At 42.2% G+C, this 27398-nt stretch overlaps 1 protein-coding gene across 8 annotated transcripts in view; it reads left to right on the top strand.

Moving 5' to 3' along the window:
• The window catches only part of LOC145412514 (uncharacterized), a 194042-nt gene that overhangs the window by 38909 nt on the left and 127735 nt on the right, over nt 1-27398 (top strand). For all 8 annotated transcript variants that reach the window (XM_080282401.1, XM_080282402.1, XM_080282405.1 and 5 more), the window contains exons 5-8: nt 2408-2531; nt 21106-21890; nt 24086-24184; nt 25278-25408. In XM_080282401.1, the coding sequence (XP_080138527.1) occupies nt 2408-2531; nt 21106-21890; nt 24086-24184; nt 25278-25408 (1139 nt within the window). The remainder of the gene's footprint in view (nt 1-2407; nt 2532-21105; nt 21891-24085; nt 24185-25277; nt 25409-27398) is intronic.

Raw genomic sequence — 27398 nt, forward strand, 5'->3', positions numbered from 1 at the left:
GTGTGGCATGAAAATGAGCTGTCAAGAGCAGTGGAGATGGGATTGCTGGGGAACGTATGTAGAGTTCAGAGAGAGTGGATATGGTATGAAATAATGTGATTCATGGAAGATGTGGAGTGAAGAAGTCTGTGGACACCAGAATCGAAGAGAGTGTACTGAGATGGTATGGTCATGTGGAGAGAATGGATAACAATAGAGTGGTGGAAAAGGTATCTTTAAGTGAATTTGAAGGAGGAAGTAGGTAAGGTAGGCCAAGGAGAAGGTGGAAAGGTATGGTGGATGAGTGTGTTAGGAAGAGGGGTGTGGAAGTTGGTGAGGCTAGGGGACTGACAAGAGATCGAGCTAGATGGATGAATGTTGTGAGAAAAAGTGCATGACCAGGGGTTTGGCATCCCTTTTTAACTGGATGGTGTCTGGATTGACTCTCGGATGCGTTTCTTTGAAGCTACAGAATGTGGTGAATGTTTTTTGCTTATCAGATAGAGCCAGCTGGGGCTTGAATGATGAGTGAATGGAAGCGTGGCCCATTGTATTGGGCAAATTTGGGCTGTCTGGACAATGCAACTCCTCACCCTGCCCTAACGTGGGAAACGAGGTCCGGATGATGATGATGATGATGACCATCTATATATCTATATATCTATCTATCTATATATCTATCCATCTATCTATCTATCTATCTATCTATCTATATATATATATTCACTCATCTTAAATGTCAGGACCAACTGCCTAGCCCCAGGCTTCCACGCTTCTCATGGGACAAGGTTGGATTCGATGATGATGGATGGATATAGATAGATAGATTGATAAATAGATAGATATATATATATATATATATATAGATACAGTATATCATCATCATCATCATCCGTTTGAGTATCCACTGCATGACAGGCCTATCCTGACCGAAGTCGGGACGATACAGCCGATGCATCTCTACCAAGTGGCCTAGGCTGTCTAGTAGAGATTGTATGTAGAGTGAGAAGTGCGTGTAAGTGTACTGTAGTGTTGGAGTGGCTTTGGATGTGTGTGTAGTCTGTGAACCAAGTGTAATCGGCCCTCGCAAGCCGACTGGGTGCAAGCACACTTTATAGTAAGCAACACTGGTTCAACCACAGCACCCCTTGTGTCCGCCAATGCAGTAAGTGGCCGGGTGAACACTCCTAAAGTTTATTACACTGGTGGGGGCGAACCCTGGCTCACCCGTGTACGAAAAGCACACTCTACCACTCTACCACAGAGGCTCCATATATATATATATATATAGATATATACCGTATATATATATATATATATATATATATATATATATATATATATATATATATCCATCCATCCATCCAGCCATCATCCAGTCCTTCGTTGCCCCATGAGGAGCGTAGGAGCCCGGGGCTAGGCAGTTGGTCCTGACATTTAAGATGAGAGTGACCAGCCTCACTCATCCCTGAGTGGGATTATGTGAGCAATCAACCCCAACCACCCCTTGGATATAAACCTTCACTGGCTCAATCCGACTGGAGCGCAATAATTACCAACTAAACCACCTGGCACCAAAATTTGGTTATACAGTATGGTTACCACCCAGCGAAGTAATGGTTTCCTTGTGTACAGGAAACCATTTGGCTTGTCACTCAGTGTAGGTTCACCGACAGGTAGAAGGATTTATATATATATATATATATATATATATATATATATATATATATCTATATCTATATCTATATCTATCTATCTATATATATATATAGATAGATATATATATATATATATAGATATATATATAGATAGGTAGATAGATAGATAGAGATGGATATATCTATATCTACATATATAAATATATATATATTATTTATATATGTATGTATTGTATATATATATATATATATATATATATATATATATATATATATATATTCACCCTACCTCCACTCATCTGAAGATGGGCATAAGGGTTAGTGATGATGGTTGTGAGGTGGATCTAAAAATTTTTAATTTTGTTGATAACTGTTTTTCAGTTTACCAAACATCTGTTGATAGTTTTGCCTTTATGCTTTCTTACTCACTTGTTTCTTGATTTGCTTACCTCACTGAAATAGAAGTGGGATGATTAGATATTTTAGGCAATGATCATACTTGTATGCCCCTGGTTGACTGGCTGATAGTACCATTGTTCTGCTTTTTATTATACAGCAGTGTATGAAGCCTTTGGTTTTCCAGTTGAGGCGTTGGCTTACTGTAATGATTGTAATAACAGTAAGTTGATCTGCATTACTCAGATATCGCCCTTTTGCTCAGGAGTGCTGTGATTGTAAGAAGTGAAATAGATCAAGACAGAGATTTTAAGTTCTCATCCTCATTTATGCCATCAAGACACAGTGTCATTATTTTGTACTTTTGCTGGCAGGTTGTTGAAGCAGCAGTTACTGTTGCTGAAGTCCAAGAAACTACCACGGAGGCACCTGCCAAGAAGCAGACACCACCTCAGGACAAGAAGAAAAAGGACAAACCCAAAAATGATGTTACTAGCAGTAAGTTTCACTCATGCGTTTTGTGTAAAGATGTCCCTCTTAACTTATGAGTTTGACATCCCATCCCTACCATCTGCAGTTAAGCCCTATAGTCTGATAGAATATTCTTTACTTTATCCTGGTATAGTACTATGAAGTAGATGCTTCCTAAGTTAAGTAAGATTTGTGGAGGTAGCAGAAATAAATAATGTATGCCATTGAAATCTAGGGCTTTATACTATATGGAGGAGAACCTCTTCTGCTTCTTTTGTTTACAGTAAGTTTTTTGTGCATTTTTTATCCATCCGTCTATCTATCTCTAGCCTGACGCCCTAATCCCGCAAAGGTTGGCCACCAACAAAATGCCTCTAAGTCGCTTTGTCACCCACTATTTGACTGCCCTCCCTCCAACTCACTCCCCCCTCCCTCATATGCATCTCAACTTCATCCCTCCACCTCATCTGTTTAAAAATGATAAATTCTCTGAGAACTTTTTTTCTTTTTTTAATGATTAATTTTAATGTTTACCCTTCTCTTCATATTACTAACCTCTTTTACTGGGCAATTGTTGATGATTCCTCCATATTAATACTTTATCTTTTCATCTCTTCCGGTTCTACCTTACGCCATCTTGAAGTGAGAGATAATGTCAGAAGAATGAAGATAATAATACTAATTGGTGACAGGCCAGGTGGTTTCCTGTAGGCCGGGAGACCATGCACAACGCTGGGTGGTAATCATATAACCAAACCATACTTGCTCCCTACTTGTCAACAAGTGGGTTGGTGGAGGGTTAGTGCCCCTCCCTGTAAAACAAATAACTCGGTCAAATGGCCACCCCTTACGGGATTATGGCATCTGGCGATAGATAGATAGATAGGTTAGAAATGCGTACGACAAAGTAGAGAAAGAAGGATTGTGGAAGGTTTTACACATGTATTGCAAGGTGTAGATGGTAAGCTGCTAGGTGCCATCAAGAGTTTTTACGATGGTAGTGAGGCATGTGTAAGGATAAATAGGCATCTAAGCGAATGGTTCACGATCAGTATGGGCATTCAGCAAGGTTATGTAATATCCCCATGGTTGTTCAGTATATATATATATAATATATATATATATATATATATATATATATATATACAGTAATCCCGCATATTTCGCGGTAGTTACGTTCTTGTAACCCCCGCGAAAAGTCAATTCCGCGAATACTCTATTAACAATTGAAAACTTGCACTTGTGTCCACCATGCTGCCCATCACACAGTCCATGTCCATACTGATTGCGAGATAATTCGCCGTCAGACAATTCCCCGTCAAAACATGGACGATTCCCCTTCAGAACAATTCGAACCCTGGACGATTCCCCGCCATTCTATAAATATACTAATCAATACTTTGATATACAGTACTTATTATTAATTAATCAATACTTTAATAACTATATTTCAGGGGGATCCAGCAAAGTGTATGTTCAGTAGCGTAGGTTCTGGATATTATTTATTAGTGGCACCTTTAGTCAATAATTAACTTTTCTTCCTCGCTGTAGTCGCCTTTGAATTATATTCTAGCGTCACCCATAGCTATCTTCATTAATGAAGGCGAATTGTTTTGTGTTTGTTGTGACTGCGAATTGTCCCGAAACCTCCATACTCATCCCGAAATACCTTCTTACAAGATTGAAAGCACATACTCCATTATGAAGGAAAAACGTAAACACCGTACTGTAATACACAATTATCTACACATTTATTAACAAAACAGTACAAAATAAAAAGATGCATTAACTGGTGATAGCAAACACTCGCACGGTCGTTTCTTAGCTTGTCCAGTAACACAATTTTCTCTGCTAAGGTCATAACTTGATCGTTTTGTCACTTTGGAGTTCTTCCTAATTGTATTATTAGCCTTTGGTGAGGCTGGCTTACGTCCTGGGGCCATGTGGAAAGCAAGTGGGAGGCAAGAGGCTCATATCATGGTGTGGTTACAACCATAACAGCCACTTAAGGCAGTCAGGCGTGGACTGAAGAATGCGAGGCAGAGAGCAGTGTTGCCATATCCAAACAACGAAATTATGCTAGGGCAATGAAAAAATTATGCTAGATTGAGCAAATTTGTTCCAAGTAAAAAATGAATTATGCTAACTTGAAGCTAAATGATAAAATTCTATACATATTCGTGCAACATATTAATTATATATTGTTTACTATGAAAATATTAAAATGAACCTACATACAGTAAGAGGATAAATATCGGTATCTACCCATACTGCTTTTTCCCACGAAACTTACGTTTTTCTGATGGATTTTGATGTGATTCGTTCGATTTTGAGCATCATTTCCGTCGGAAATAACCAGATTTTGAGATATGACCCCCCCCCATCCCCCTGAAATAATGAGGGATCTTTGGGGAATCGGGGGTTATAAGGAGGGAGGTAAACACAGAAAATGGTCATTTCCGACTGAAATGAAGCTGAAAATCGAATGAATCATACCAAAATCCATCGGAAAAAACTAGGTTTCATGGGTAAAGTACAAAGCTCAAACTTATCCTAACCTAACCGAACCAAACCGAACCTAACCTAAAACCTAACCTAACCTAACCTAATCCAACCCAACCAAGCCCAAACTGAAAGTAACCAACTATTCAAACATCTTCTTACCTTATTCGTCTCTCTCTCTCTCTCTCTCTGATTTGTAGCTTTTATAAAATTATTCTAAAAATATTCCATTCCATTCTAAATTATGCTAGAATGATTCTAAAACTTCTAATATGCTAAAAAATATTCCAGACTCGAAAATTTGATCAAAATTATGCTAAAAGAATAAAATTATGCTAGATATGGTAACACTGGCAGAGGGGCCACGGGAAAGGGACAGAGGGTGGCGTGAGTTTACCGCGCCACAATTGGAAGCTGTGGGAATTTCAATTTTTTTTTTTTTTCTGTATATTCAAGGATATTTTTGTTGAACTTATTAATGCTAAGAAAATCCGCGAGAGGGCAAAACCGTAGACAAAAAATCCGCAAAAAATGCGGGATTACTGTATATATATATACACTCAACCCTCGGCTATCACGGGTTCTGCTATAGCGTATCTCGCTATCACGCCGATATAAAAAACTACCCAAATACCTTTATCACACACTAAATGCCCGCTATCGCGCACCGGAAATGCTCGAAATTTTCAAGAAGGCAGGGCTTCGGTGCTCCGCCCAGCCAACAAAAGCTTCACTCCGTGATTGGTTGTGTGACGTCAGCACCAGCCAAGCGCTGATTGGCCACCTGACCGAATCTCCTGCCCGCCAAACCATTCAAGTGCGCACCGTGAACAGTGACAGCGAGAACAATAACCTTTTTTACGATATGACCATGGCCGACGTACCCCGTCCCTGTCCCACTACCATCACCCAACATAATGCTGCCGCACCTGGCAGGGAAATAAAGAAAAGGAAGAACCTAAGTTATGCAGATAAACTGGAAATGTGAAACTTATAGACATTGGAAAGACCAAGTGAAGTGTGGGGAAGAAATATAACATCAGTGAATCAACTGTGAGGGGTATTTATAAGAATCATGATCACATCATAAAACATGCTCATTTTTGGACTATTGTATGTTAGTATGTGGTACAAAATGGGTATCTTAGGGGTAAAGATTGAGGTCATGGCACCAATTAGAATTATTTCCATAAGTTCTTCAATTCGGCTATCATGGTTTCGGCTATAGCGCAGCCATAGCAGGACCAATTGGGAGTGATAGCCGAGGGTTGAGTGTATATATATATATATATATATATATATATTTTTTGTGGTAGGTGGGGGCGCTCACCATCCACTCACTCAATGTAGTGCTGCTCTCGGGTGTCTGCCCTGTCCTTTCTTCCCTCCTTCTTTCCTTCCATCTTCTTCTGTCTTTCTTCCTTCATTCTTTCCTCATCCTTCTGCCTACGGGTGACTTTACACTCCCTCTTCTGTCTTTCATTCCTTCATTCTTTCCTCTTCCTTCTGCCTGTGGGTGACTCTACACTGATTGACAGGCCAAATGGTTTCCTGTACACCAGGAAACCATTTACTATGCTGGGTGGTAACCATACAGTATAACCAAATTTTGGCACCTGGTGGTTTAGTGGGTAATTATTGTGCTCCAATCAAATTGAGTCGGTGAGGGTTTATATCCAAGGGATGGTTGGGGTTTATTGCTCACGTAATGCCACTCAGGGATGAGTAAGGTTGGTCACTCTCATCTTAAATGTCAGGACCAACTGCCTAGCCCCGGGCTTCTACGCTCCTCATGGGGCAAAGTGGGATTGGATGATGGATGGATATATATATACAGTAATCCCTCCAATATCCGGATCAATAGAGCCATCAGTAGGTTCGGTTATTGGTTTCGTCCGGATATTGGGCCCCAGCTTATGGACTTGTACTTATGGACCCTAACTCAGAGAAACACCTATACAACTCCCTCTGGACATGCATAGCACCTATTTAACACCCAAATCACACCAATAAGGCACATAAATGACTTAAATAAATGCAAAAGAAACATAAAATGAGGGTTGAGAAGTATGTTCATACATTAATAAACATTCTGGTACTTATGGACCCTAACCTAGCCTAACTCTGAAAAACACATTCCTACTGCACATGCATGAGGTAAGTATAGTATGGAAAAAAGTACAGTATGAAACATTCTGGTAAGTTTAGTATGGAAAAAAGTACAATATGAAACATTCTGGCTACTTACAGCAAGTCCCTGGCCACCTCGATGAATAACCGCCTCCTCTCGGACTCTGACAGTAAGAACGATTTCCTGAAGCACTTGCAGTACACTCTTCCTGAAGTCTTGCACTGAACTTAGTCAATAACACACAGAAGTCCGTTCTCTTCACAGTGTTCACTTTAGTCCAAATAATGTTCCATTTTAATTTCGTGTTGCACATTAACTTTTCCCAATTTTTTTTTATTTTCCAAAGCCAAAACAAAGAAGGTTAGTTACGTTAAATTTTGTTTCCACTGAGTCTTTTCTCTCATTTCGAAAACCTTTACACAACACACCGTTTTTTTCACTGCACAACACTCAAAATTCCCGTGTGGTCTAGTGGACAAGTTCTTGCTGTTTATTCACTGTCAGAGTCCGAGAGTATCACTGGCAGGCGACCAAGGGGTGCATCGCTGGGTCGTGGTGATGGCGTACCGACTACAAAAGACTGACGAAAGCCGCAAACTCACATCGAGTGGTGACTCCACTGTAGCTGATGTGCTGGGCTGTGGCTCGGAGCATGAGGGCCTGTCTTGGGGAGGCAACGGAGTGGAGCCAGGGCTTGGCACAGCGGGGGTCACGGGCCTGAAAAAACTGTCAATCGTTGACTGACGCAAGGACCGACGATTCTGGCGATTGATGATGCGCTGCTGGAAAGCACGCACTTCCTCCACAAGTCCCAAGGGCCCCATCTCCCTGTCGCAGTCCTGGTGTTCCAGGTAGTCTAGGACGAACTCTAGATGTTCCCGGAGTGCGCTTAGCTTGGGGATGGCTGGAGTAGTGTCCTGCTGAGAGGAGTCTGCATCATCGTCACCTTCATCGTCGGAATCTTCGAGTTTGGGACTGACACCAGCAACTGAAGACGCGATCTCGATATCAGACAACGTCTGATACCCAGGATCGCCCTCGTCGTCGTCCAACCACTCACGTACATCGTCCACATCAACAACGTCGCCGTCCGTACGTAGCCGTGCATGGAAGTCATCCACGTCAAAGCCCAGAAAATCGTACTCCACATCTGTTCCGAGAAGCAGACGAGACCAACCATTTTCAAGAGTTTTCACAGGGACTTTCTTCCATGCACTAGCCCAGTTGTACAGCGCAGACTTGATGTTGTAGCGGCGAAGGTTTTCCAAAGTCCGCTTGCCTCGAGTGTCACGTCCTTCCCTGCGCTCGTCCTCATCCTAGAGAACAACCATCACCTCGTCCAGGAACTTCCGACGGTACAGGCGCTTTGTTGCCACGATCACTCCTTGGTCCATGGGTTGAATGAGAGCAGTCGTATTAGGTGGCAGAAACATGCACCTAATACGGCCAGTCTCAGCAACCAAGTCCTTGTCGCACGGGTGGGCAGGTGCATTGTCGAGCAGAAGGAGAGCCTTTACCTGGTCGCGAGGGATTTCCAGTGTCTTCGTCTGGTACTGGATGACCTCCTTGACGAAGTGACGGTGAAACCAGTCTTTGAAAATCACAGCTGTGAACCATGCTTTCAAAGAATGGTACCATACGACAGGAAGGACATCCATCACCCCACGAAGGCACCGAGGCTGCTTTGCACGGCCAACAACAACGGGCTTAAGCCGGTGCATGCCGTTAGCACTGGCACAACACAAAGCAGATATCTGTTCCTTAGAAAGCTTGCGGCCAGGTACACGCTTCTCCGTCTCATCGGCTAGAGTGTTCGTTGGCAGCGAGCGATAGAATAGGCCAGTTTCGTCAGCGTTATAGACTTGACCGAGAGTGAGGCCCTCCCTGTCGATCAAGCCTTTCACCTTGTGCCGAAACTCGTCAACTCCATCCTCGTTAGCGTCCAATGCTTCGCCATGTGCTTTACGGTTAGTAAGGCCATGTCGCAACTTGAACGCGAAGAGCCAACCCTCGGATGCCTTGAAGTCTAGGGCGTCGTGAAGCCTTGCAAATTTCTCAGCAGCAGCCTTCAGCTCCGTTCCACGTACCATCACACCAGCTGCACGTTGCTGTCGGTACCAAATCAACGTGGATCGGTCGATTTCTGCAAACTTGGGGGTAAACATAACCTTCCTTTCCACGTTGCGTTTGCTTCTCGACGAGAAGTCAGCCGTGTACTGCATGAGTTTGTCTCGGGAACGTTTGATATCGAACAGAGTCGACCGGGCCAGGTTAAACTCGCGGAGAATGCGTGAAGAAGACCAACCCGCATCAACTTTCTCCAATATCTCCCTCTTCTTTTCCAGAGTCAACACCACTCTCTTCCTTTTCTCAGGTGGCGGGGCCATCATCACACACACTAAGAGGAGGGCCGAGAGCAGCAGGAGGCCTTGCAGCAAGTACGGCACCACCACAAAAGCGAGCACGTGGGCAGCCATTACGAAGAGCGTAGGTCCAGTCGCGGTGAGAGACAGGCGGGAAGTGGGGAGGATGCAGCGGCGCTCTGTCGAGCGTCGGAGGAATGACGAACCAAAACAATGCTCTCCAGTGGCGCGCGCGGCAAGTTCAAATTACAGACAGCAAAAAATCGATTTTTTAGATTTTTTTTTTGGGTTTTCGGACCATTTTGGGAATGTTGGATCCCAGGACGATAAGGTCCGGGTAGTGGGGATGTTCGGTTATTGGGCGTCCGGATATTAGAGTGATTACTGTATATATATATATATATATATATATATATGGATGGATGGGGTGATGAGAGAAGTAAAAACACGAGTACTGGAAAGGGATGGTGTTGGTAATGAATTATGTTGGATGGAATATCTCAAATTTGTTGTATGCTGATGATGCAGTGCTACTTGCAAATACCAGACAAGAACTTGGTAGACTATTGCAGAGTTTTGCTGATGTCTGTGTGTCTCATGCCTTGAGAGTAAATGTAGAAAAAAGTATGGTGATGGTTATTGAGAGAAAACCCAGTGATATTACAGTGAATGGAGAGAAACTGGAATTGGTGAGAGAGTTTAAATACCTGGGTACAGTGTTAGAGGAAAGTGTGCAAAAGAAATTGAAAGTAGATTGGCACAAGGAATGAAAGTAGCTGGTGCTATGAAGGCCTTGATAAGAAGCAGCAGCTTGAGCATTGCCTCTGCGCAAGGCATACCTGAAGGATTGTTTATGCCAGCACTAACATACGGATGTGAGACTATGGTATGGCATGAAAATAAAAAGTCAAGAGTATGAGCAGTGGAGATGGGACTGCTGAGGAATGTATGTGGAATACAGAGAGTGGATAGGGTACAGAATAATGTGATTCTTGAAAGATGTGGAGTGAGGAAGTCTGTGGACACCAGAATCAAAGAGGGTATTCAGTACTTAGATGGTATGGTCATGTGGAGAGAATGGATGACAGTAGAGTGGTGAAAAAGGAATATCTGAGCAAATTTGAAGGAGGAAGTGAGGTAGGCCACGACAAAGGTGGAGGAGTGTATGAGGAAGAGAGGAATGGAAGTTGGTGAGACTAAAGGACCAACAAGAGATCGAGCTGGCTGGTTGAATTTTGTGCGGAGAAGTGCATGACCAGGGATTTGGCACCCCTTTTTAATGTGACAGCATTCAGATTGGCTGTATCAGATAATGTGAAGCTACAGAATGTGGTGATTTTCCCCCCTTTTCCTGTGACCCAGGCTTTTGAGGGCTTGAATGATGAGCGAATGGAAGCATGGTCCATTGAATATGGCAAACTTTGGCTTTCTGGTCATTGCTGCTCCTCATTCTGCCATAGGGTGGGAAAGGCGGTCTGGGTGATGATGTGATGATAAAATTGGGTAGAGCTTTAAAATACCTGTAGGATAAATTTGGTTCGGATACAGGCATGCCCTGGTTTAACCCTTTAACTGCAGGCTTGTTTCGCTTTTTCTTGTGGCACCCGCGGGCATATTCGTGCACCGACAGACTCTCTAAAAATATTTGCCAAAAATCAGTTATTAGTCCTAGAATATTAGAATCACATATTCATATGGCACATACCTTCAGCTTTCTCCTGGGGTGTTTGTTGAGCCTTCGTCGAGTACCGTAGGACTTGTGGTGACCTCTGAAGTTGGGTAACGAAGTCTCCACTTTACACTTCCCGACAACCCATAATATGATTACCACAGCCTGATATTATCACTAGAAACACTATTCTCTGATTCTCAAATAGTTTGGAATCCATATTCCAAAAAAAAAAAAACTACGTGAAAGTAATGAAAATTACGAGGGTGTATGACCTTCCCACTTGCGCTAGTTCTCCGCTGGTGTTGTCATTTATTATTCATAAAAACACTCAGAGTTTATATTCTATTACTATATGACACTTATATATATCTACAGTCTTTATCCATAAGTTTCCTTCAGTACTGTAGGCATTCAATTTCTTTCAGTAAAATACGTAGCATTCATTTTCTCGTCCTGTATACTAGCATTGAGAGTGAATGTCACTTTCACCTTCACTCTTCAAACTCATAGTATTCATACATGCTAGAGTGAAACTTTCACTTTCATTACTCCTAGTATATATACTCGTATTCTTATAATACTACTCATTTACATTTCTATTTACGTTCTCTATTTTATTTACATTATTTACATTTCTATTTTATTTACACTGTGTTATGCACTGTCACTTGAAGTAACTTATAAAACTATTTTCCACTGTTCACTTAGATTTACATTCATTGCTTCACTTGCTGTTTACACATTATTTACAATTCCACTTGCACTGTTTTACTCAACAGAAAGATCATAGTCACTTTCTTTCAATTGTCAGCCCTTTACCTCTTTCCACACGAGGTTTAGTAGGGGGTAAAGGTCACAGGGCCCTTTGCATGGGGCCAAAAAGCGGCCGAAGTTAGCAGGAGCAAACTGATGTACCTTCACCTTGGAAGATGACAGTGAACTGATAGGGGTGGGCTAGGGTGGCCTACCTAGGGAACTGCAGTACTGCTAACGTCAGCCTCTTGAGAGCTGCTAATATATAGCAGTGAAATGATTGGCAGGAAATCTAGACAATACATTATAAATAAGGTAGTTCCAGGTGAATGTAAATATCACTTAGGCTTCTCCCTTCCCGCCTTATATATATTTTTAGTACGAGAATAGATTATACGGCATATTTCAAGGGGAACTAAACATCGAAAATTAGCGAACGAGTGCACGTGAGGTGTTGTCAGGTGATAATTAGCCAATTCCAGATGTATGGCACTCTCACTTACCTTATTTCTTTTTGGTATATATTATTTGGTATAAGATTAGGGCATAGGGCGTATTTCAATGGATGAAATCAGTGGAAAATTCCAGGGAAGATTTACTTAGTGTAGCACGGCCGGGCAGGCGAGAGGAAGGGGTAATAGAGGGAAGGTAGGGAGGGGAGTCAAGAAGGGGGAGAAATGGCTAAATTGTGAACAATGGATGGGAGTACAGATGAGATTAGGAGTGCTGACTAGTGTTGGACATAGTCAGTACTGATAGATGATACAAGCTACCACTTGAAAGCCCGAGCGAATTCAAAATAACACAGAATTGCAAAAGTGATGCCCCGCGGTATGATCCCTTGCTCCCAAGCGTCACGAAAGTGACGCCCTGTGGTTAAGGGGTTAATGATGCAATTGGTTAAGTAAAAACCCATCGCCAGGCGGAGTGTTGTATCTCGAGGTAGATTTAACATGTATTGGGATGCGTTTTTGAGCCTTGGGTTCTCCCCCAACCAAGTCCTAAACTCACCCAAATAAATCCAAAAACAAGGTTTTAACTAACCTAAACCCCCTAATAGGCTTATAACAAGCTGAAGTAAGCCCAAAAGCAATATATAACTCACCTAATCCCAAAAATGAAATCTGAAAAGCATCGAAAGTAAGTCTGGAAAAAATCAAACCTAGTAAACTGTACACCCAAATGACAATGTTCATGCCACCTGTGACTGAAACATATTAATCCAAGTCTAAAAACAACTTATAAATCAGCCTAAACACAAAATTTAAAGCAAAAAATATTATCAAAATTGGTAAAAAATAAAATAAAACCCATCATTATACTGAGGTTTGGCCATTTTTAGGTGGGGTATGGTGATATTTCTACCACCATCGCTATGCCACGGTATCGCATCTACAGGTGTCGTATCTCGGGGTCTGCCTGTACAGAGTCCAATAGTAATCAAAATTAGAGCAGAACTTAAGGTACACTGAGCTAACCTAACCCACGCTGACCTGACTGACCGTAAACCCCTTTGCCATGGGTGTAGCCCCTTAACCAGCTCACCATGAACTTATCTTTCTATCAGTACCATATCGAGTAGTAATCAGAGGAACTAGGAAGCTCTAGGCAGGCCTGTACTGTCCCAATAGTAAAGAATTGGCTTTTGACGTCCTGGGTACGTTCTTGTTTGCTCCTGTTGCCAAGAAATTATGTTTAGGGTATGCCATCATGGTGAAGGAGTTAAATAACAACCAGTGGAGGGTTGTTATACAGTTATTGAAGTTGCCAGATAATAAATTGCAGTAATAGGCTGTGTGTGTGTGTGTGTGTGTGTGTGTGTGTGTGTGTGTGTGTGTGTGTTTACCTAGTTATATTTACCTAGTTGTAATATATGGGAAATGAGCTATGCTCGTGGGGTCCCATCTCTGTTTCTCAGTAAGTCAGATTTTGCTTTGAACTCACTTAAGTTTTTAGACTGGATAATCTATTTGTCCAGGCTGTTCCACAGGTCTGTGCATCAATATAGAAGTCTATATTTCTTGATATCCTTCAAGCAGCTTGGCTTTTTCAGTTTCATTCCATGTTCTCATGTTACTCTCTCATCCCATACAAACAGATCTTTTATCAATTTTATCTACTCCCTTCATGGCCCTGAATGCTGCAATCATGTTACCCACTCTCTCTCCTTTCTTCTGAGGAAGGCAGATCCAGCTTTTCCAGCCCCTCTCTATACAACAGATCTGCCAGGCTCAGGACCATCTTGGTTGCTGTTCTTTGTATTCTCTCGATCTTGTTTATATCTTTCTTTTTGTGTGGGGACCACACTACTGCTGCATATTCCAACCCGGGACGGATCATGGCCACTATCAATTTTTTCATTATCTCCTCATCCATGTAATGAAATGCTACTCTTATGTTAGTCAAGAGTGTATACGTCTAACTGTCTTGTTAATGTGTTCATCAGGTGACAAACTATCCTGGACCAGCACTCCCAAATCTTTCTCTTCTCTCGTGTTAGTGATTGGCTAATTACCCAGCAAATAATTCAGTGATGGCCTCATGGTACTTTTACCCATGTCCAGTATGTTACATTTTTTTGTGTTGAATTCACATCTGGCTCCAATCATGAATCCTATCCAGGTCCTGCAGCATTTTACAGTCTTCCTCAACTTCAACTTTCCTCAAGATCTTTGCATCATCAGGAAACAGACTTGCATAACTGTTCATTCTACCTACCATGTCGTTTATGTAAATCAGGAACATTATTGGCGCTAACACCGAGCCCTGTGGGACTCCACTTGTTACTTCCCACCATCCATACATCTTGTCCATTGTTGTGTGTGTGTGTGTGTGTGTGTGTGTGTGTGTGTATGTGTGTGTGTGTGTGTGTGTTCAAGAAAATTAAAGATGGTCAAATTGTAAAAAAAGTTAACTCAACAGTTTCTCATGACTTGAAAGATTTTCATGCGCTGCCAGGTTATTATTGTTGCTTAGAATAAGTGACATCAGAAGTTTTCATAAGAAACTGTCTTATCTATCTGTCTATTGCCAGAAACCTCGATCCCGTAAGGTGTGGCCACAAATAAATCGCCTCCATGCTGCCCTCTACCCCACCATTTCACTGCCCTCCCTCCAGCTCACCCCTCCCCTTTCTCATATACCTCTCCATTTCATCCTTTCATCTTATCCTCGGCCTCCCCCTCCGTCTCTCCTCCCCCCTCCACCTCACTCACATACACTCTCCTCATTAGTCTCTCGCTCTGTATCCTCTCAACATGGCCAAACTACCTCAGTGTATTTCTCTTAATGCATTCTGTAACATCCACACCACAGTGCTCCTTCACTTCCTCATTTGTCAGTCTGTCTCCACATGCTCCTTTCAAATAACTCATTTCCACTGCTCTGACTCGACTTGTGTCCTTCCAACAAGGTCCAAGTTTCATGTCGATACTTTAGAGTTGGTATAACAATACTGTCATGCAGCCTTTTTTTTTTTTTTTTTTTCAAAGAACCAACAACCTTTCTTCCTTGTTGTACCCTTCCAAGCACTTCATCTTCCAATCTTCCATCCTTACTCATCCCACTACCCAGGTACTTAAATGCACTGACATTCTCCATTTTCTCATCATCCTACCTCACTGTACATTCACTGACTTCATTTCTCATGAAGACTATAACTTTACTCTTACCTACATTCGCCTTTAGAGTCTGTTTCCTACATACCCTCCCAGGCTTATTCACTATGCTTTGCAGTTCCCCTCTGTCTTCACTTAACAACACAGTATCATCTGTAAACAACAGTACATGAAGTTTCCAAATGCTGCCCTCTCTCATTAGGGCTGCTTCAGCATCCATTGCCTTACCTTGTACCTCTTTTCTAACCCCATCCATATATAGATTGAACAGCCATGGAGACGACATCCCAGTTTCATTCCAACATTCAGATAGAAAAATTCATTCAGTTCACTATCCACATGCACTGCAGCCTTAGCACCCTTATACATACTCATGGCATCCAACAACTTCCCATTTACTCCATGTATTCGTAATATTTGCAGATTCCATGTCTATTCACTCTATCATATGCTTTCTCCAAATCCATGGAGGCTGCATACAACTTCATTTCCTTCTCTAGAAACTTTTCCACTAGAGACCTAAGAATATCTGATCTACACAACTTCTTCCCTTCCTAATATGTCCCTGTTCTTCTCCAACTAATTCCTCTATTATTTCCCAGACTCTGTCAGTAAGTATCCTACCGTATACTTTTTCTGTTACACCAAGACAAATGCCCCTGTGATTCCCAGACACTTTTTCTCCTTTTCCTTTGTACAGGGGAATAATTATACATTGCTATCAATCCTCCGGGACTCTACCATCCTCCCAGGCCAATCTGCACGTCTTCCATATCCATTCTTTTACCATCTCTACCCCTATGTTTCAGCATTTCACCCTACATTCCATCAGTTCCTGGGGCATTCCCCATTTTCACTTCTTTGCTTCCACTGCTTCCATCCTACTGGTCTCTTCCTCCCTTCTCATCTCCCCCCTCCTTCCAGGCATTCCTCAGCCATTTAAATTAACATTACTTTCATTTTCTGTGTTTAACAATTCCTTAAGTGTTTTCTCCATCTGCCTACTATTTCTCCCTTCACCACTATCAATCTACTGTTTTTATCTTTTTCTCCCCTACTAACTTCTATATCACTCTGTCTAAGTCTCTTTACCTCCTTCCAGAACATTTTTTTACATTCCATCCACTTTACACTCAAATTCCTTCCAAATTCCTCATCCACTCTGTTCTTACTTTCTCTTACTAGTCTTTTCACCTCTCTTTCTGCATAGAACTCTCTCTTCGATCTCTCAACTTCCTCCATGCCTCTGCTTCCCATCCACTCACTGTATGCTTTCTTCTTTTGTCCCATAGCTTGTCTCATCTCTTCAGTCCACCATGCTGTTCCTTGCACCCCCTTTCATCTTGTCTTCACCCCACACACCACCTCACATGCTGCACACAATTTCTTCATTGAATATCTTGCACACACTTTCAGCTTGCTGCATCTACTCCAAATCATACTGTGTTTTCCTGGTCATTCCTTCACATCTCTCTCATATTTTGCCCTTTTTTTTTTATTCTTGTTTTTTTTTCATCCTCCTCCTACCTTTGTGCCCTTGTTGTGTAGACTATATCCTCCTGTCCTTCCCTTCTCCTGCTCCTCGATATCATTTGAACCATGACTTTCACCACTGCTAAGTGATAGTCCGAAAGTCCACTCCCCCAACCTCTGTATGCTCTCGTATCCATTACACACCTTAACGTTTTATTGTCTGCACTCACATAATCAATCATTGCCTTCCATTCATTGAATGCACCCACCCTTCTCATCACTTGCCACGTATACCCGTGGTTCATTTTGTGCCTAACGAGGGTAATGGCAATCACCAACCCCCTCCCCACACTGGAGCACTTCCAATCTCATCCACTTATGCAGGCACACTCCACTCACCAACTACTCCATCCGCCTTCACACTCCCTACTTTACCGTGCATATCTCTAATAAAAAAAAAAACTCATTCCACTCAAACTTCTTCATGCATGCTTCCACATTTGCCCAAAACTCTTCTTTCACTTTGTTTTCACAATCTTGTATTGGTTCATACACACACACAGTTGCCCACGTTCAGTCCTACCCACACAATCCTTGAACCAACTGATCCATACGCTCTAATATTCTCCGTCAGTATCTTGCACACAACAATACATACACCCTCTTTTACCCTCTCATTCTTACATACTCCTGTGAGTATACCTCATCCATACTCCCACTTTCTCACACCTTAGCTTCTCCATTTAGTCTCCATTAATCCACATATGTCTGCTTTTGTACCCTGAAACGCGTGAACACTCTCTCTTTCACGTCATCATTTGCACCCCTTACATTTCATGTCTGTATCGTAACCTTATCCTTTGTCTAGTCCTTGGTCATCATATGTTTGTCCAGCCTGGTTCAAGGCTTCTTGTTTGTATTTTTAGTTAGTTGTTTTCCAGGAAGGGACACTAACCCCCTGCCAACCCATTTGTTGACACGGAGGGAACACGTGTTGGTTGGTTATAAGGTTGCCACCCAACATGTCAGATGATTTCCTGGTTTACAGGAAATCATTTGGCTTGCCACTCAGTGTAGAGCTACTGCACAAGAAGCTCAGATACATTAATCAGTAGTCTGTGTATTTATATACCTAGGCTGCTTCCCCCCAAAGAAAGGGAGGTAGCCCAGACAGGACGATACACTCCCAATTTACTCATCCACACACACACATTCATTTGCATCTTAACGCCGAAGGGAGAAGGGACAGATCCTCACTGCACTACACCGCACGAGGGTCAACTGCTCAGTGCAATCAGTGACATCCGCAGCAGGGCCCGACAGCAGAGCTGGTTTGCCCCTGCCACATCATAATGAACCTGTCCCCTAACCTGCACCTGACCTGATCAGCTGATCAGACCAAATGCAGGAGAATATCCCCTCAGGGCTGCGGCATTTTTATTCATTCACAATTTCTCTCCAGTCATTCCTATCATGCACACACCTCCATAGCCACACTTCCATGCTCAACAGACATCTCTCTTGCATCCAACGCTCTCTTCACACTGTCCATCCATCCTATTCGTGGTTTTCCTTTCAGCCTAACACCTGTCACATCCAATCCAGTTATGTTTTTCACTAATCGCTCATCATCCATTCCCTCCATATGCCCAGACCATAAACACCCTTTGCTCAACTCGATCAGCCATGTTCCGCACAGTTCCAGTTCTCCTTTGCACTTATCATTTCTCACTGGATCCATATGCTTCACTTCACGCATACTCTGCAGACACTTCATTTCCATTACATTCAACCTTTTCTGCTCTGCTGCACCCATATTCCACGTTTCAGCCCCATGTAACCAGTCGGTACCACAACACCCTCATACAGCCTTCTCTTTACATCCATTCTAAGTGAATGACAACACATTTTTCATTCCTCGCAGCACCTTTCCTACATCATTCATTCTAAACTTCACTTCTGCATCTATTCTTCCACCCACAGCAACATGTGACCCTAAACACTTAAAACACACTACCGCCAGAAGCAACTCACTATTCAAAACTATATTCATCCTTCTACCATCTGCCAACCTCATACAGTTCATCACTTTACTCATATTCTCATGTACTCTCAATTTCCTCCTTTCACACACCCTTCCAAATTCCTCTGCCAACTGTCTCAATCTCTTCTCTGAATCAGCCACCAGTGCAGTATCATCTGCAAACAGCAGCTGAATCAGATTCCTCTCTCTACCATCAGCATTCGCCAGACTCAAACCTCCACCTAACACACTTGCATTCACCCCTCTTACAACACCATCCATATAAATATTAAACAACCAAGGCGACATCACACATCCCTGCCGCAGCCCCACTCTCCCGGGAAACCAATCACTCACAGTATTTCCAACTGTTACACACGCTTTACTATTTACATAAAAACCTTTCACTTCTTTCAGCAACCTACCATCAAGTCCATACAGTCTTAAATCAGTCCACAAAGCCTCCCCATCATTTCTATCATACATTTTCTTTAAATCTATGAACACCCAAAACACATCCTTACCTTTTGCTAAATATTTTTCACACACCTGTCACAGCAAACACCTGATCCATGCATCCCCTCCCTCTCCTAAAGCCACATTGCTTATCACCAGTCACTCCCTCTGTACCCTCTCTAACTCTCATAATTAACACTCTGCCATACACCTTACTTAAAACAGTCAACAGACTTTTACCCCGAAAGCTAGTGCATCATACTTATCACCCTTACCTTTATACTACGGAACCACACAGTCACTTTGCCCAGTCATTTGGCACCATACTTCTCACAGAACACACATTTAACACTCTTACTAACCACTCAACAATTGTCGCTCCATCACCTTTCAGGCATTCCACAGCACATCCGTCCATACCTGCAGCTTTCCCTTTTTTCATTGTCTTTAGTGCCTCCTGCACTTCCTCCATTGTGATCAAAGAATCATTCAACTTTTCCTACACATTTATTCCTTGCACCCTTCCATCTGCCAGTCTCAGTTTCCTTTTCCTCCTCCACATTTAACAGTCTTTCAAAATAATCCACCCATCTCTTCCTTACTGCATCCATCTCAGTTAACATCCATCCTCTGATTTTATTCACTCTTCCTTCCCAGACTCTCTCTTTTGCACCCTTTTCACCTCCTTCCAAAACATTTTCTTATTCTGTTGAAAATTCTTAGTCAACCACCTACCCTACCTCTCATCTGCTGCCACTTTAGCATCATGCGCAGCCCGTCTTGCCCTATTCCTCTTTTTCTTATACCTTTCATGTGACACCTCATCCTTCCTCTGCAGGCACACTTCATATGCACGTCTCTCAGCCACAGCCATACTTACTGCCTCGCGCCACCATTCACTTCCCTTTCTTACACCACCACCCATTCGTCTTACACCACACACCTCTTCCGCATGCCCCACCATAGCACTCATAAACAACTGTTATTCCTCCTCCACATTTCCATTCTCCTGATCTTTCACTGCATTCCACTCATCATTCAATTTTTCTTGATACTTTATCGTTTTCTCTCTTTTATCCAACTCACTTGCTTTCAAAACCTCCCTGCCACACCTGACTCTCCTAGCTCTCACCCATCTCTTACCTACCGTCAACTTTCCCTCCACCAGGTAGTGGTCAGAAAAATACTTCCACCCTGCCCTCTCAAAACTCACACATCCTATAATCTTCCTGTTACATTCCTGGACATGACCACATAGTCCATCAGTGCTCTCTCAACAACCCTTCCACTCTCCTGTCTCACCCATGTATACTTATGATTATCTTTCTTCTCAAACAAGGTATTTCCAATCACCATCTCTCGCTCATCACACATCCCTATCATTTGTTCCCCATTTTCATTTCTTCCAGGTACTGCATGCATACCAGTCTAAAATAAGATAAGAAACTGGTGTATCCACACTTTACGTATTATTGTATGATGGGGATTACAGGATGGATGTTTTTTGTGTACTGGCCACATTTACTGCCCCCCCCCCTTTTTCCCATCACATACCGTCAGTTGTAATTTTTAAGTTTATGGTTTTTCTAAATTTGATTTTTTCTATTTCAGCTCTGAGTGAGTCAAAGTTGCTGCCTATGGTGCAGTGTGCCCCTCTCTCAGGGTCTGAAATCCAGACTTTGATTGATGTACTTCTTAACAAGCAGCAACAAAACGCTGCTGGAGGGGACTGGGTGAAAAAAGGACGTATGGATCCTATTACACAACTCAAGAGACAACTTGAGGAGGTGGAGAAACGGCTACGTGAGAAAGATGAGGCTCACACAAACCTCTCTGCTAAGATCACTGAAATGCGCACTGAACTGCATGGAGAACGGTCCCGAGCCTCGAAACTGAAAGTGCAGCTAGAAGATACTATTGCCAACCATACACGCCAACAGGAAGCAGCGGCCTCCAGTGCGAAAGCGCAACAGGCTGCTCGTCTTAGTGAACTCAAAGCAGCTCTTGAACAAGATTTTGAGGTCAAGCTTCAACAGCAGCAACAGTTAATTGAGAAGTTAAAGACTGCAAGCTGTGAAGGCGAGGTAAATGCCCTTAAGGTCTCCTTAAGTGAGGCAGAGAGGCAAGCGAAGATGCTGCGTCAAGAACATGATGAACTCTCCCAGCGCTGCCAACAGTATGAGGAACATATCAGGATGATGGAAGAGAAGCGGGCTGGGGAAGAAGCTGCCCGTAGTGCCCAGTTGGCGGAGGTTGAAGTACAAATGCAGAAAAGTGATGCAGAGAGAGCTGAAGCTTTGTCAGAATTGGCAGCCTTAGGAAGTGAACGAGATGCCCTCAGTGCCCAGGTGGCCAATGGAAATGTGAAAATAGCACAACTACAGCACAGTTTACAGGTAAATATTCTAAATCAGCATGAAACCTGTTGATTGCTGCTCTCATAAGTTGAATATTGCATAAGATAGTAATGTATTAGTCAGAATAAAATCCTTGAATATTAAAGATCAGTGAATGGGTCTTTACCGTAAACATTGAATAGTAGGTTGGTTCTAGGCTATGGTCATATGGAAAGGTAAGACACATGAATAAAATGGTGAACAGGTTTCATTTCAAGGAATTTGAGGGTAAGAGGAGCAAAGTGAAATGCCAAGATGATGATGGCCTGGCATGATTGATGTGTGAGAACTTGCAATATGAAGGTTGAGGATGGAGGGGAATTGCTAAAGCAAAACTGTATGTATATATATATATATATATATATATATATATATATATATATATATATATATATATATATATATATATATCCCTACAAACACTTGTGTAATGTTTATAGTTGAGGTGGGACAGTGAAATCTGGATGTTTAGCCCTCATCACTAGACACAGTTCTGCTTTGTTTCCCTATGCTATTTTCTGAATATCCCTTCCTATTTATACTTTTGTGGGCAGGAAGGTTATGATGTTGGTGTGGTATCATTAACCATGTCCTGTAGTAAATTATTAACCCCCTGATGGTGGGCTTCCTGCACTCTATCCCCTTCCCACAATAGGGCTTATTTTTGTAATTTGGATTTTCCCCAAAATATATATACAGTACACTCAAACCTCGATTTAAGGGACCTCCATTTAAGGGATTTTGGATTTAAGAGACTCAATATTCTACCTGACAAATGGACATTATTGTTTTGTAATGATACATAATGTCTACAGTAGGTTATACACATTAATCTGTTTCTTTATACAGTACCCATAAAATAATATACATAATCATATAAATAAGTGAAACAATCATTGCATTTCATAATAAGATTGTCTTTATATGTGGTCAAACAGTGGACATTTTCAAGTAAGGGACAAGTTGATTCCCCATTTATTCCCTTAAATCGAGGTTTGAGTGTGTGTGTGTGTGTGTGTGTGTATATATATATATATAAAATATAAATAAGTGGTAGATGGGGGCACTCACCATCCACTCACTGAGTGTAGTGCTGCTCTCGGATGTTTGCCCTTTCCTCTCCTCCCTCCTTCCCTTCTTTCCTCTTCTGTCTTTCTTTACTTCATTCTTTCCTTGTCCTTCTGCCTAAGGGTGACTTTACACTCCCTCATCTGTCTTTCTTTCTCTCATTCTTTCCTCTTCTTCTGCCTATGAGTGACTCTACACTCTGAGTGACAAGGCAAATGGTTTCTTGTACACCAGGAAACCATTTACTACGCTGGGTGGTAACCATATGACCAAATTATGGCACTTGGTGGTTTAATGGGTAATTGCGGCGCTCCAGTCGGATTAAGCCAGTGAAAGTTTATATCCAAAGGGTGGTTGGGGTTATTGCTCACGTAATGTCACTCAAGGATGAGTGAGGCTGGTCACTTTCGTCGTAAATGTCAGGACCAACATGCCTATCCCTGGGCTCCTGGGCTCCTCATGGGGCAAGGTAGGATTAGATGATGGATGGATGGATGGATATATATAAATTTTTCTTAAAAGTCAGTCACAAATTACATGAACACACAAAAAAATCATGTACTTACCCACTGCTGGTGTATATCTCAATTAGTGCATAGATGGCTGACTGCAGTCAGTAGTGGAAGCTCAATATAATTGAACAGTTGCCTTCAAGAATTTAACGGAAAGTACCTCCGGCTACTGGAAAAGTTTCCCTTATATTGAGCCGTGGTTTTGGAACTTGATTTAGCAGAAAAGTTGAGATAACGTAATGGGGTTTGGCTGAACTAGTGCATTAAATCAGGCTTGTACTGTACATGTACTCTGCCCCTCCAGGCCTCCCCCCACCCCACCTCTGTCCCAGCTGGCCTCTCCCCGCACCCTCAGGCACACGAGAGAGCCTTCCATACCACTCTCAGTGAGCTTGGCACGCATTTAAGTTGAAATATGTTCCCAAAATATGAAAACGTCCTCAGACGTGAACCAGTACCTGTCAACTGCACATCCTGAGACGCGAATTGGCGTCGGGGTTAAGCACTGCTTGCTTTCTGAAACTTAAGTCACTGTGCATTGCTGCTTACATTCCTTCAGTATATGATTTCCACAAAAAATTATAATTATGACGTAATTTTCCTTTACTATTGCAGGATAAATTGCGTGAAAAAACTGAAGTCGATTCCAGACTGATACAGCTTGAGTCTGAACTTTGTAGTGTCCGGAAGATCATCTTAGACCAAACTTCACAGGTAATTGTATCATTTATGTGGACATGAATGTGAATGGGGCATGTATGAATGAATTTGAAGGTGGGAGGAATGAGTGGTAGGCCAAGGTGGTGGTGGATGGATATCATAAATGTATGTAAAAGTGAAGTACAGAAGTTAGATAGGCCTGGTAATTGACTGGGCTTCAGTTGATTGCATGAGGTACAGAGGAGCTCTCGACAAGGGTTAGGCACCCGTTTTCTTAACGTTATAGTTAACAGAGACTTGGTGTGGCATGTAATTGAGGTACATCTATGGAGAAAAATATCCATGCAGCAAAGTGCAAATGGCTAGACATATGAATATTCTTAAAACTTGAATTATATGTGGTTATCTGATAAATTTCACTGAGCACTCTGTTGATAGTTTCCTGTTTCATGCATTCTCTTCCATGTTTTTTGGGCCCAAACTCACCCTGTCCATGGGTAGGGAAAAAGTTGATGATGATTTATTTAATCTTTAAAACTTCAGCAGTGAATGAATGAAGATCTGGTCCATTTCACTGGGTATACTATTGATAATTTTCCCTCATGCTGTCTCTTATTCTGTAATGTATGCCACCTTGTCTTTGAGTGAGGAGAAAAGGTTTGAATAATGATTTACTTCAATTTCAGGGTTAAAATAGTGAATAAATGGATGTCTGGTATATTTCATTGGACACAGGTTTTCACTCTTTTGTGCTTTTTCATATCTTGCTCTGTGGACCCTTCCTCACTGTATGCTTTTATAGGTAAAAAAGGTCATTGATGAATTGTATAATATTCACTGATTAAACAGTGAATGAATGGATGTTAAGTTCATTTACATGTGTACTCCTCTGATAATAAGCTATTTGGTCTCCCTCTCTGATTCTGGATCCAGCCCTGCTTTTTGTAAAAGTAGGATATCGTCAATGCCGGATGCCTCAATCCTGTTTGGGGTGGCCACAAACAAATCGCCTCCACGTCATCCTGTCCCCCGCCATTTCACTGCCCTGCTCCCAACTCACACTCCCCTCTAACTATCTATAGATAGATATAGGATATCGTTAGTTTTCATTTACAGTCTTCATCTTGCATTCTCATTTTCTTTCAAGATTGATCGACTAAAGGATGAAAAGGAGTCACTGGCGTCTCAGAGTGTCCGTCCAGCAGCCGAGGGCCAGGAGAATGGGGACATTCACTCTGAACATTCCCATACCCCCGACACTGCTGTCCTCGAATCCTTGTGAGTGTTCCATGGCCAGAGGGTGTTGCAGCAAAGTCCTTAAGTTCTTTTTGGCCAACCAAGGATGTATCATTAACTGTAGGATTGTTGAAATTGAACCTTACTGATACATGTTATGTTTTAGTGTGTGTTAATTATGCATCCATCTTGTGCAGTGTTTGTGGTGAGTATGTGTGTAAGGGAAGTAGTGGTATTAGAGGTAGGCTGTAAAATAATGCTGATTTCTTATCAAGATGGAGAGATGGGAAAGGATAGACCTTCCTGGAGAGTTTTTTGAGTGTGTGGAGGAATATTGTTATTTGAGGGACAAGGTATGTGCTGTAGGTGGGGCTGGAGCATGCTCTGTGGCTAGGGTAAGGAGTGATTAGAAGTAGTTGAGGGAGCTTTTGCATCTCCTGAATTAAGAACTGAATGGAAGGATAGGACATGAATAGTGTTGTGATGAGAAGGGGTAGATTGAAATGGATTGGGCATGTGGAGAGGATGGAGGATGACAGCTGGGTGTGGAGAGTACAAGGTATGGCCATTGAAGGTAGGGTTACAAGGTGCTGACTTACAAAGACCTGGGATGAAGTTATATGACTTCAAGGAAAAGGGGCTGAAAAGAGAAACAGCTAAAGATCAAGCAGCAAGGAGAGCCACCTTTGGGTGACTAAGGCCGATGCATGCAAACATGCTGAAAGAACTTTATAAACAAATGGACAAACATCATAGTTATCCTTATCGTCTTACCCACCAATCAGTGAGCTGGGAAGGATAGCAAGAAGACAAAAATATTTGATTTTTGGTCATATATTTGCTTTCACCATGCAAACCCTTGAAATCCATAGATCCATCCCATATATTGAATGATAAATGTGCATCACAATGCCAGGGATGAGGATGTTGATAGATGGTAAAATAATAATAATTCCTTTGGTACAAGAGAGGAGTTACAGGGCTGAATTTCATTGCCCTTGACTTGGTGATGTTGAGGTAGTGCATTATGCATTTTACTGTTGAAGCTGTCATTTCTGATGAATGGAACCCTTTATTTTAAGGTGCTATACTGTATAGCCTTTGGTACTGTTGGCCACAAGTATTTTTTCATACCTCGGATTTGCCTCTCCCAGATTTCATCTTGTAACACTGACTCCATGTCCAGATGTATGATATCCTATGTAACACACCTCATTTTCCTCTAACATACTTTTAGCTGTTTACTAACCTTGGGACGATATTCTGTGAATATTGTTATTAGTCCCTCCATTCAGCCAGATGTTTATTTACTCTGATATTACTTTTGTGTGTGAAGGAAACTGGTCTCCTCTCCCCCTCCCCCTCCTTCCCTCCCTCTCTTTATCTCTCTCATACTCCCTTCCTCCCACTTTCCAATGCCTCTCTCCTTATCCTCCCCTTCTCTTTCATTCCCCTTAATTCTCCTCTCTCTCTCTCTCATGCTTCCAGATTTTTCCCTTGCTTGAGATATTTCTTTCATCTATTACGCCTTTATTGACGAGTAGCTTTTGATAACCCGTCCATCCAGCCAATAATTTATCTTAAGTATTTGCCATTATGGTCTGATAATAGTTCAGTGGATTCGTGTCCGAAGGGTCACAAAGTCAAGGTTCTTGCTGGTCACCAGGGTTTGTGGTATGGACTCTGTATTTACTCTGAGTCCGTATCATTTCCCTTACCTCAGTCTGATGACTGTCACTAGCATTAGCGCAGCCAGGCTGGGCTTTGACTTTCCGAGGAACCTGTTCAGCCTTGGTCAGTTGTGAAGTAATAATAATATTTAAAAAATCAGCAACTGGTCTCTCCTTCCCCTATCCCTCTTGTCCCCACCCCTCCGTATCACTTCTTCTCCTAGTGTTTTTAAAGAGTAACGCTACTCGGACGAAGGCCTCGCTACATAGGCAACCTGTGGTCCATGGCCCGCTTGCGACCCTACCTTCCCAGTACGGCTCATGGGATAGTGTTAACATAAAATTGTGTATAACCCCTGATT

Source organism: Coenobita brevimanus, chromosome 93 (assembly GCF_032717465.1).
Source record: "Coenobita brevimanus isolate Jiangsu-jjx chromosome 93, ASM3271746v2, whole genome shotgun sequence".
In the NCBI taxonomy this organism is placed as follows: Eukaryota; Metazoa; Arthropoda; class Malacostraca; order Decapoda; family Coenobitidae; genus Coenobita; species Coenobita brevimanus.